Source organism: Micrasema longulum, unplaced genomic scaffold (genome assembly GCF_059751315.1).
Source record: "Micrasema longulum isolate JH-2025_06_02 unplaced genomic scaffold, ASM5975131v1 h1tg000101l, whole genome shotgun sequence".
NCBI lineage: Eukaryota > Metazoa > Arthropoda > Insecta > Trichoptera > Brachycentridae > Micrasema > Micrasema longulum.
This window is the reverse complement of record NW_028277307.1, coordinates 1,488,556-1,501,570: the sequence shown is the minus strand read 5'-3', so window position 1 is coordinate 1,501,570 and position 13,015 is coordinate 1,488,556. Positions and strand designations below refer to the sequence as shown.

Below are 13,015 nucleotides of genomic sequence, written 5' to 3'. Positions count from 1 at the left end.
AAATTTAGGCTTGGAATTTATATTAGGAGTGTAAATTTCATGCAAGTATTTTTTTTTAATAATGCACGAAATAAAAATATAAATTACCTTAAAAATATATTTTTTGAAAGAATATTTCGCCATTCATGGGCAGGTACATAAAACTTGTGACTGATTTTCTTTGTCTTTTGAAACAATTTGTCAAAATGTTTTTTGCATATCACGGTATACCCAAAAGAAGCCGAACCTATTTAATTTAAAAAAAAAATTAAAATCTAATGACCTTTAAAGGACTTACTATTCATTGGAGCTGATGCTCTTGACAAGTATGTAGTTTCATTGTTGGAAACATTTTTAAAATTCGTTTTCCATTATACTTGACAAGGCAGCGCATAAGTCATTTTCTTTTTAACTTCAGCAACGTTGGTGAAATGCTATCCCTTCATGTATTGTTTTCATTCAAGGGAGGCTATATCGGGTGACTATGGGGACGAAACACAGTGAACACATTTTTTTGGACAATAATTAGCCCACAAAGAGGGTGCGTGAGAGCAAATTTTGCCGTCATCCTTTTCACTTTCAAATCTTCAACTGAAAGTCACTTCATATAGCTCCACCACTTTTTTGGTTGTCTGTCGTTGGTTTACAGGGTTGATTAAACAAATTTTAATGACATTTTTGTCGGTTCAGGCTGTTGAGAAACGTCCAGCGTGTATAGCAAAACCAAGCATCAAAAACAACAACGGAACCTCTTCCAGAACAATAATTGGGATTCTGAATAATAAAGGATAGCTCTATCAGCAGAACCCTGTACTACAAAAAGTATGCCCACACAATGTTAGTTCTGTTTCTTTTGGGTGCCCCTTCGTATATATCTATCATTGGTCTTCTAATAGTGACTACCGATGTATCATTCAGTCAAGATATGGATTGTAAAAATCTAAATAAGAATTTGAGTTTATCCATATTTTTTAAGACAAGAACTGGATTCAGCCCCCTTTAGAAGTAATTAATATAAACATATTACAACAGAGATGAAAAACATTTTATAGATAGGGAATATAGAAGTCGAGGCATGCCAATGCATGTAAATACCTGGACTTCTTTATTTTATTTTACTAATTAATGCTTTGTCTAGTTAGTTCATACATCTTATGAACTAATATAAACTTTTATTAATGTTACTATTTTTTTCAAAAATTTTCAAGAACATATTTTTTCAAATCGATTTTAATTAATTCAATTCCTTCTGTTTCTTCTATCTCTTAACTCATTGTTACTCATTGTTACTCATTGTTACTCATTGTACAGCTTTAATTCCCTCGTACAATGGGTTTTGAGATTCTGTTTTTCTCCTCATTGGTAATCTTTTTTTTATCCCTTGTTGCATATGTATAACATTGTTGGTTAATTTTTTTATTATTTATATTTAATTCATCCCATTAATTATTTTATGCATAAAAATTGCTACATTATGTTTTATTTGCTGCTTTACTTTTACAAGCCAATTTCTTTGTGCATTCTTTCTACATAAGAATGCATAGTTTTTTTAGTAAAATTCTCATCGCTTTATTTTAAAAAAAAAGTTAATTTTTAATTTCCCTTTCATTACATAAAAAAGAATGGAATATTCCCTTCGATTAAATATTTTTTTATCTCTGTCATTATATTAGTAGTAATTACTTATTATTTCATTTTAATTCGACATTTGATTTAGTTATTCATTTTTCTTATAAATTTGTTGAAACTGATCAGAATCATAATTATATTTGAAGGATTTCAATAAAATGAAGTGTATTTTAATGTTATTTTAAATAAATGCATTAATTAAGCTAAGTTTATATTATTTAATAAAAAAAACATATGGAAAGAACATTAAGTTTATTGACAGTTATGTAGATAGCTACGTTCTTTGAATAAATTACAATTGAAAGGAACAGTAAAATAATCGCGCTTAGGTCATCGTAGATTGTCAGGGTTTCATTTCAGATTTATACCTTTGAACTCAATCAAGATATCTGAACAAAATGTCACAGAACTAAATGGCATTATCGAAGCATCTTAGAATGTCGGTACGAGTCTGATGAAGTAAATACTAGAACAAGGTTAACTGACAACAATGAAATCAAAGTCAAGACACATTACCAACAAGTTCTGCAAATCTCGGGTCAATGCCAAATGGTCCAGTAAGCAATTGCTGCCAGTTTTATTGCGCTCCGTTTGAACACAATCATATCACGGAGCTGTGACATATCACGAACTTAAATCATGGTGATTGTTGCGCTGATTACGGGTTAACAAAAGTCTTATTGATTAACGTGAGATTATTAACCGATATTTTTATGCTTGCCACGCTGAACTATGACCCTATAATTAAGTTCATTGCCAAAGGCGTAAAATGGGTTTTTAATGCCCGAAGCTAGTTGATATCATTAACAGTAATACTTTTATGGTTATGGTTTCGATTTTTTATCTTACAATACATACAATAATGGCTTTTATGGACTTAATGTGAATAAAACAAATCTGTTTATCATAAAAAAATTCAGGAATACAAGATATTATTTGTTTTTTTACCGAGGGCATAAAGTGTTATCATTTTTTATGAAAATTGATCATTATGATTTTGTTTATTCAATGTTCTCGGATTGAATTACATGAAAATATTACTGAAGTATTCAACTCAAATATTTAATATCTAATAATATATAAATTATTTATTTATTGAATAATGATCAATTGCTAAGAACAAGGGGAAAATAACAAGTTTCTTATTAGTACCTTCATTGTATGACTTAAAAATATGTATTTAATAAAAAAAATAATTAAATGATATTTTAATTACAAAAGTGGTTGTAAAATAGGTTGTTCTTGTTTTGATTGATGATTTACGGATAGCTATATTTTTTTTCTTTCTTTTATATAATTCAATTGAATAGTTTTTTATCTTGTATTATATTCGCTCTTTTTTGTTGTTGAATATTATTATATTTTAAACTGTCAATATATATTTTTAAATATTCCAGTGCCCCGTGGAAATAAAATAGTAATCAAAATTAAATTATAATAAATCGGAGTAGTTTTATTCAATTTACCTATTACAATTTCAATAAATTTCTAATTCAATTAAGTTGTAAAAAAAGCGTAATTTAAGCTTTTCAGAATCCCTCAGTTCCAAATATTTATTTATTTCTAACGCTCATATTGTTCATCCATGAGAAAAGAGGCGAATGCTATACATTGAATAAAATGATCAATCAAACCATTCAATGTGTCCTGACCCTAGACCATATTTTTTCCTCCAAATCTGCATATAATAACAAAACATTATTTTCTTTTCCAGTGGCGCCATCTACCGCCCAAAGTCCGGTATACGTGGACGCTGCCAGTCCATCATTACCTTCTCCTCCCAAAGAAGCTCCAAGACTTGACCTCATCACGCAGACTGTATACGGCTTCCTGGATTTCACAACCACTATAGGAAATACGGTTATGGTATTTTCTCCTCAATCATCCCCGTCTCCTGGTAAGAGAAATATCATTTTTTTACTTCTCTTAATGAAGTTTTTTTAAATTTTATAATAATAAGCATTATCATTGTTTTATCAGCACCTAGTGGTGCATAAAACACCGTACTGGTACTTGTAATCGCAGTTTATATGACATTTGAAATATACAAACAAAAAGGTAAGATGATCAGGGTCAGACTTTAAGCACCAGTCCAGGAACTATGATGGAAAGTTGAATAAAGATAAATCTGTCTCGTGTTGATCACAGGATCACACAAACAGTTGTGCGTTTGCCTAACATGGGATAAATCTCATGTTCGACTCCCGGCAACGACGACATATAGAAAAGATGTATCTAATATAAAATAGTTTAGGTGAAAAAAATCTTTGTTATCAAGAAACATAGTCATGTAATAAAAAATATCATGGAAATATTTTTTTAAAACATACAAACTTCATCGGGTAGCCTGCGTGGTGAAATGGTAAAGACGCTTATTTCACGCACGGATGGTTCCGGATTCAATTCTCGGTGAGAAGACAAAAATTTAATGTGATTTTTCTCAAGTCTGCGTGGTTTGAGCTGTAGTTCACTGTTAAATATTGTGTTTCTCTGCTGTTTGTCCTGTTGTGATTCAAAAATGAATAATACTAATTTGAACAAAAAGTAAAACAAAACAAAAAATGTGTTTGAAATAGTATTCTCCTATTATCAGATTCCATTTTAAAAAATATTTTTAATACAATAATAATATACCAAATCTCTTTTATCGCCCCCCGAGCACTTGACGTGGTTTCAATAATGACAAGCTTTGCACAAGATCCATCCATCGTCATTAATTTTGTTTTTTTTTTTCATAGTGTCTTTTTTTGCAACCCTTCAAGTTCTGTTTTATAAAGAGTCTGGAACCAGGATACTATAAAGTTATTCTTATTTATCTCTACCTGAATTTCCATATTAGAAACAAATATAGAATAATCCACCTAATTTGGTGGATTATTCTATATTAACTTTGCCAAAATATCCCATATTAGGTAAAAGATCAATACAAATAAATATACTTACAAAATAATCCTATGTGAATTTAACTTTAAATCACCATAAACACGCAAAATTTCAACATTGATATAGTTGATTAGTAAAATATTGATAATTATGTAGTAAATTTTTTAAATAAAATAATAAAATGCAATTTACGTAAATATCAAATCGGTAAGGCACAAAAATGTAATCACTGTCTCTGACTCTTTAAGTGTGTCTGGCATTTGAGAGTGTAATGAAGCGTTTTGGCCAGTTAGTGGAGAAGCGTGTATCCTGGGTTATAAAGGGCGTTCTTTCTTAGTTTTTTAGAAACACTATCATCTATCATTAGGGACATATTTCATATTCGGTATATCTAATCTAATCATTTAATTTCTTTGTTTTTTACTAGTATAATTCTACATTTTTGGTAATTAATGATACTCAATAACGAATTGTGTATTTTGTTTTACTTTTTTCTACCCCAGTTCTTGTATGTTCAAGGTATTTTTGACTGACAATATTAAAATTACTGTAAAAAATTGTATTTTGAATAAATTTCAATTGATATCTCACTTTTTTTTAATTGTGGATTTTGCCGGCTTTGCAAGTAGTACCTTCATACAAGAACTAAGGCAGTGTTTTGTAATTAATTTAAACTTTAATTACATCGAATTGATTTGTGCTTTTTTAAGGTAGTTTTTAGTTGAATTTCAAGTTTCTTAGTTAAAAAAAAGTCAACTCTGATTTGCGTTTCATAGCAATTAGTATACTATATATAATTAACCTACCTTACCTAAACTATTTGCCAATACTATGTATATAGAATTAACCTACTCTGTAGGATCGTAGGATACTAACTGACTTAATATTTTTAATAAAATCATTTATTCTTAATTCGATTGTTGCGAACTTCTGGATTTAATCAATATTAATATACCAACATGTAGAACTAGACAAAATACTATATATTATTGTCACCCTTCTCAAACCTAAAATTATCTTTGTCACTTACTTATACCGCGTATACACAGACCAGGAAATGTATGTACCTCTCATATAGACATTTTTATCTCGAGTCTTTGTGAATTCAAATCATCTTTATCTTTTTTTTATTTTTTATTAATTGATTTTGTAATAAGTAAATGTTTTTTTAAAATTCTATACATATCTACTTTTACACATCTAGTAAATGTAATCAATATTTTATGATGATCTATAGTAACGATTAACAATTAATTTGCAAAAGCTTCTTATGCTAATGATCTAATGTTAACTCATTTTTAATTAATAATATACACACTTCTTATATCATTTTTATGATGACATACATACACTCGAATTAATATTTTTCTTGTTATTTTAATTTTTCTTTTTAAACCAATGTTTTAGTATTGCTTTATTTTTTTTTTTATATCTAACTAACTCATTATATTATATATTGTAAAAGGCACTTGTGCCGTATAATAAATAAATAAGTAAAATATAATAAATATGATATAATCTTTTCAATCAGCAGTTTCATCACATTATTTTATTACTTGGAACGCAGACTTCATGAAAACTCCCCACGACCGGCGACCGGGCGTATCGGTTTTACTTTGATCTAAGTGAAATGTAATAGTACCCTTAAGTTACCTGAAGCAAATAAATCAGATAAATGACAATAGTTATTCCTAAATTTACAATATTGTACCTGCAATTATACTCATTAATAATAATAAAAGTAAAAAAAGAACCGCCGGATGTTAATTAAAGTAATTTATTCAAATTCTTTAAAAATAGAACTAGAGACATTATTTAAAATAATCATTTTAATCATTCAAAATGTTATTTACGTTAAATAAAAAATGTTTGATTGTAAGTTAATAAAATAATGTATTCTAATATTATTGTTTACTTGTAATCTGTGAATTATATTGCATTAAAAAAATAGCTTTACACACCTAATAGAAAAATTATTTTTTTTTAGTTAAACCATCTATATCATTAATTAAAAAATACTAAAACAACAACTAAATATACGTTTAATATTATTTCAGATGCACCTAAACTTGAGACTACACCAGCACCAATTGTCGAAACTCCCCCAGTTCAAGTAGAAAAGGTCATTAAAATTCAACCAAGTAAACCTGCACCAAAACCAGCCGAAAAAGGGGAAATTGAAACCTCTGAAAACCAGAAAGCCTCTTTAAAAGTTCATGTTGTGAGTGATTCATCAAAACCTTCTCCTAAAAAAGAACTCAAAAGTGTTGTCAGTGTTGTTTCCAGCGTAGTAAATGAAGCTCCCAAAATACTATCTAGTAAAATTGAAATAGTTGCTTCCTCTTCCGCCATACCTTCTAAGAAAATTGGTTCAAAGATTGAAATGCTACCTAAAATTATAGAAAATGGTCAAAAAAAAGGTTTGTCTACAACAATTGAAGTCAAACAAGGCAGTAAAGCTATTTCATCACCTAAAAAAGAAATTGTATCTAAAGTAGAAGTAAAAAGTGGATCATCTGTAGTTGCAAAGTCAGTCCCACAAATATTATCTAGCAAAGTGGAAATAATTGAAGAAATATCTCCAAGTTCAGTTAGAACTCAACCTATATTTGCGAGTGTGGTTGAAGTTTTGTCTTCAGATGATGAAGATGATGACCCACCAATTTTAGTAGCAAATAATAATATAGGAGATCCCGAATACGACTTTTTGTCCAGACAACCTTCTGAATTTGTTGAAGAAACATATAAAGTTATTAATCTTAGACCTTCAAAGAGTCACAATAAGCCAAAACATGCCAAACCAAGATCGAACACTCCTTCATCTCAAAAAATTGTTGATGATGATGATCACCCTCTAGGACTAGTTACTAAGTTAGGAGGCACCGTAGTAAAAGAAGGGCTTACTACCGTACATGAGACAAGCGTTATTGGAACAGTTATATCTGGAAAATATGCCCAGGTTCTTCACAGTACTAGTCATGTTTTCAAAGGACATGCTCCCAAACCTAAAATCTCTCCATCTTCGACTCTCCGAATTTTAAAAACTGCTGCGCCAGCATTAGCTAAAAATAATAGATTTGCACTTGAACCAACACCAGCTGCTTCACTGAGTGAAGAAACATCTCTCCCTCTAGAAAACTTATTTGGCAATAGTCCAAATCTTATTCGCCCATCAAGGAGGCCTGCTATTCCAGGAGGAAGCTTCAAAAATCGCCATAAGGCACAAGAAGTTACACCAGTAGATACTGATGATGAAGTTCAGAATAAACCATCACCCAGCAGACCTCATTCTAATAAGAAACATAAAAATATTGGACATGGACAGCAAAAAACTTTCAGGTAGTTTCTTTATAATATAAAGTGTGAAACATGTTTAACGATTTCCTAAGATGCAATAATGCATGTATTATTAATAGTAATTAACTATGTATAAGCCTTTTAAAAAAGATGTTATATTTTAAGTGTTTGATCTTACTTAATTTTAGTTGATTTAGTTTTTTTTCATGTGTTTAATTTCAGTAACCGTTATGGTAGGTCATCATCTTCAGCTGCTCAACTTGCAACAGTATCAGTTTTTAGTGAACCCTCTACTGCATCTTACTCCAATAGACGTCAAAAGTCAAGCAGATCATTTAAATCTGCCATTACCACTGCACCACAATCTGAATTTGCATCCCGTAGAGGATACAAACCTCGAGTCCAAGCTTCTGCAGTAGAAAATAATAGCTCTCCATCAACCAGTCTCTATAAATTCAAGCTCAATAGAGCTCCAGGAAGATGGCAATACAAAACAACTGCTAAACCAAGAGTTGAGATCAAGAAAATCATTGGTCACGATGATCCTACTACTCCAGCATCAGCATCTACCGCAGATGATAGTAATTATGTGAATCCTCAGTCACGGTCAGACAATATAGATTTAGAGTTGTCTGGTTCCCACAATGGACCAGGATCTCTTCTAGATGAGGATGCGAATGAAAACTCTATCGATAAACCACCACCAGTGGAGACAATCAAGGTGGAAATTTCAACAGCTGCTGATTTTAAGGATATTTACTTCGAGATTGCTACAATTAAGTCTCCCTATACATTCCAGGTACTGCGTTATATTATCTAGTATTTGTTGGTTTATTTATAGAATATTATTAAAAATTAAAACACACAATCCTAAAACACCTACATTATTTTGACTCTAAAATGTTTTTAGTTTAGCGAGTGGGGCAAAGCTTATAGGGACGTGATTTTTATTAATTGTTTTTTGTTTCTATAATGTTAAATGGATTCATTGGCACTATAAATAATATAATTAGTTATTAATTTAAACTAAAGTCAGAAAAAAAAGAAAATTTTTGGAAATTATTTCGACTGTAAAATAGTTAATGATTAAAAAAGGGTTAACTTTGTATTTATTTATTTATTTATTAACGGACATTGTCCATGTATACAATTTATAAGGTTTAAATATTATAATAAAAGAATAGTTTAAAACATTTTTAAAAAAGAAAGAAGCATTAACAAACATAAGGGACATCGAGACAAGATCTGGACTATTTATTTAGTGCTCGTTTAAATCGTTGTAAACTAAAACCAAAAAAGTCCAGATCTTGTCTTGAGTTAACAATACGACAAAGGCGGGTCATTGGAGAATTTAGACCATAGTTTGTTCTATGCTGATCGATGAACAGTACTTCATTGTTTCTCAATCTACGATTCGGAATATTGAATTTTACTTGTCCCAGTAATGATGGAACATCGATTATACCATTTAGTATGCCGAACATATGTATGGAGTAAATATTAGTTCTACGATTTTGTAGACTAGAAATATTTAACATTGACTCTATTTCAGCATAAGAATAATTAATTAGATGTTGGACTGATTCAATGTGATTTATGCGATTGACATAGAATGGAGACCAGACCACTGATGCATATTCTAGAAGAGGGCGAACAGTTGAGCAATAAAGAGTTTTGATTGTACGGACATTAGTAAAATCAGAGGATATTATGTTAATGAAGCCGAGTAATTTCAGTGATTTATTTACTGTATTATCTATATGCTCGTTGTATGTCAGTTTATAGTCCAAAACAACTCCTAAATCTCTGATGGGCTTGACTGCATCAATTTTGGAGTTTTCTAATAGGTACTCGAAGGAAATTGGTTGTTTTGTTCTATGAAATGACATTATTTTGCATTTTTTAATATTTAGTTCTAATTTATTGACTTTACACTATCGGTTAAAAGAGTTAATGTCTGATTGATCTATTTAATCATATATAAGGCATCAACATGAAACTTTAAATTAATTACACCATGACGTATCAAAACACCACATCCATACCACCTAATAACCAGTTAAAGAATTAATTGCCACTTTTTTGAACTTAATTAAACACACGTTATTAACAAGTCCGTATTATGCAACAATGAAAAAAAAATCTGTCCAAAAAGGCGGTAATTCGCCAAACTGATTACATTCATTCAATTTTTTTTGACAAACGTAAATTTTAAATATAAATAACTATCTTATTTCATTACATATTCTCCACACTATCCTATCGTTTTCATTCACAAAAGTTAAATTACTTATGCATCATTTTTCAAACATATTTTTGAAGATAACTTTATTTTTCAATTTCAGGTTGGTACGGTTAAAAATACAAGGTATATAACCGTGACATCAACTTTCCAGAAGTCATTTGAACCAACAGAAGTTCCTGCTGTCCGTAGTACAGAACCCCTTACTGAAAATATTTTGGCCACCGCATCAAACTTTGATAAAGACAACTTAGATTCAAGCATTGCCACTCTGCCGCCGCTGTACCTTGCTGGTGATATGGAAACTCCTCCACTAGAAACTCTTACAGAAACATTCAGTACTACTCAAACGATGCTTAAAACACACATTCTTCCAGTTATTTACAACGGCATCAATACTACTAGTTTTACCTTGGTACAAACGTACGCAGTTACTAGGTTAGTAACGGCCACCAAGACATTACCACCCATGGAAGCATACCAATTTGTACCCAGTAAAACATTGAATGAATTCAATAGTCGTTTAGATGAAGCTGGATCTGAGTTACATTTGGAACTTGAGTTTGGAGATGATAATGAACAAGACGAAGAAGGTCAATTAAGACGATCGTTCCCTCCAGATCTTGAGTTAGCTAATATTGGATCAGAATTTGATTTATCTGAAGTTGATAAGTCAAGATTCCCAGATAACCATCCGAGACACAAAAAAGCTCACTCTTCCAACCCGAAGGTTCAGCAAGTGACAGAAGCACCACCGCCTACTACGCCTGCACTGACACCGGAACAAGCTCAGCAACTTGCACTTTTGAGGCTTTTAAACCCCGCAGCTGCTGCTCAAATACCTAACGTTATAACTACATCCAAACCTGTAGTTAAAATTGAAACGCTCTTTGAATCTCATGTGATTCCATTCTTCAATGGTCAGAGCACAGTACATAGTACTATATCACGTCCAGTAGCAACAGTAACTAAGACCGAGTATGAAGTTGGATTGAGTACGCTGCCAGCACTTCCGGTTCAACAAATTAACCCACTCTTTCAGCAACAACAAAACCCACTCTTCCAACAACAACAAAACCCATTCCAAATTACATCTACTCCTATTGTAACACACACAGAAGTAACAGCAACTGAAAGCAAAATTTTGAAGTTGACTTTCGGTGCTAAAACAGCGTACACAACCATTTACTCGACAAGGGTTGTTCCCACTTTGTTGACGACGTATCTTACAGCTAACGTTCCTGTGCAACAAACGCAAGCTTTCCCAGGATACTTCCCGTCACCTTACGGTCCTTACGGCCCATACGTTGGCTAAATTAAGCCAAACATCGTGAAAGTATTTGACAATCAACGTTAGTTTAAGTTTTGTAGCGCAAACGTTTTAAGTTAACATTCAGTGTAGCTTTTAAGTGCCCGAGGTGTTTGAAGGGGGGTAGGTAAACGTACCCTGCGGTGCTCAGATATGTCGAAAGTGGGATATATTATCACACGCGTGCACTATAAATAACCGCACACAGTCGTAGTTACAAGTGGCGAGATATAAAGTTTTACGGGCTAAAGTAAGAAATAAAGTTTCGCAAGTTGTGAAAAATTTATTGCCTTTGTTCGTTGGACGGCAGCGCCAGCGTGTGAGTGTGTTTGATTTGTGAATTACACGTAAGTGAAGAAGTCGTTTTATAAACCCAACTCTTGGTTAATACCGTACAAGTAAAGTGCAATAATTGTAGGTGGAATTAGTGTGTCATTAAGTGATTTATTATAAATGTCTTCCAAATAACTTTTTTACCAATTTTTATGATAATTTTTTTAAAATTTTTGTACAATACGCTTAAATATTTTTGATAAAGTTACATTTAAATTATTCTTTTTTTTAAATTAACCAAATTCACGTTCAATTTTATTGATTTTTATGTTTTTACGTTAAATTTCGAATAATTAGAACTCATTTGAAATACAATACATATTGCATAAAGGATTTATTCACAAGAAATACTGTATAACAATAGTTTTGGACATTAGATTGGTAAGTAATAGTTTCTTGTGAAAAATGTATTGAAATAAATAATACCGAATGTTATGTGTGAAAACGAAATATTTTATTCTCCAATCGTATGTATGCATCATTTGTAAATATAACCATGTCTAATTTTAAAAATAAATCATTTCATTTACATTGTAATTAAGGTAATATTTATATCGTATTGCTAATTTGAATCATTCTTTGTCTTGATGAAACGACTGTTATAAGAAAATGATAAATCATTTAGGCTAGGTATATATATTTTATGTAAATAAACCCTTATTATTATATCGTATCAGAAAAAAGTACCTTAAATGTAGACTTCCCCTTACATACATATCATTTGTAACATTATTGATTAAATTTTTTTTTATTAATAAAAGTTTTATTATAAATTTGAAAAATAAATTATTCCACTGTTTTTAAGAAAACATAACATTTAGGTACACTTATTAAAATTTTAGAAATTAAAAAATTAGCTGTAAAATTCAAAATAGTTTTATGAAACAATATTTAACATGTTTTATTCGAGGTAATATTTGTCCATAATTCAATAAAACGATGTATTTCTCATTTAATATTCGATGATTTATTAATTTTATGTATATACCTATTTAAGATATATAATTTATCATTTTGTATATTATTTCACAATTTTCTGTAAAAATACTTGGATTATTTTTATATGAAATAAAAAGTGCCTTCCTTACTTATCGTCTTTTAATTTGTATTGAAAGCTAAAGGATGAAAATATGTTTTTGTTACTATGCCAATTTTATATATAATAGCAAAAAATTCTTGAATTAAATTATAAATACAGTTTCAAATCAAACGTTTGATCAATCAAAGGACAAAAACTAATAACATCCAAACATAAAAAACTTTTTTTTTATCAAAGATATTTTATATAGTTCCAACAGAGATTGTTTTATTTAATACAATTCTATTTTTGTTGCAAATTTGTT

General features: G+C 30.4%; 1 protein-coding gene across 1 annotated transcript; it reads left to right on the top strand.

The window, feature by feature from the left end:
• The first annotated feature begins 2,098 nt into the window (after positions 1-2,098).
• LOC148284644 (uncharacterized) lies at positions 2,099-12,757 on the top strand. The gene is made up of 5 exons (XM_088237150.1): positions 2,099-2,165; positions 3,323-3,505; positions 6,549-7,830; positions 8,011-8,587; positions 10,134-12,757. Exons 1-5 carry the CDS (start codon positions 2,099-2,101, stop codon positions 11,343-11,345), a joined length of 3,321 nt encoding a protein of 1,106 aa, XP_088093276.1. The 3' UTR covers positions 11,346-12,757.
• Positions 12,758-13,015: the final 258 nt, after the last annotated feature.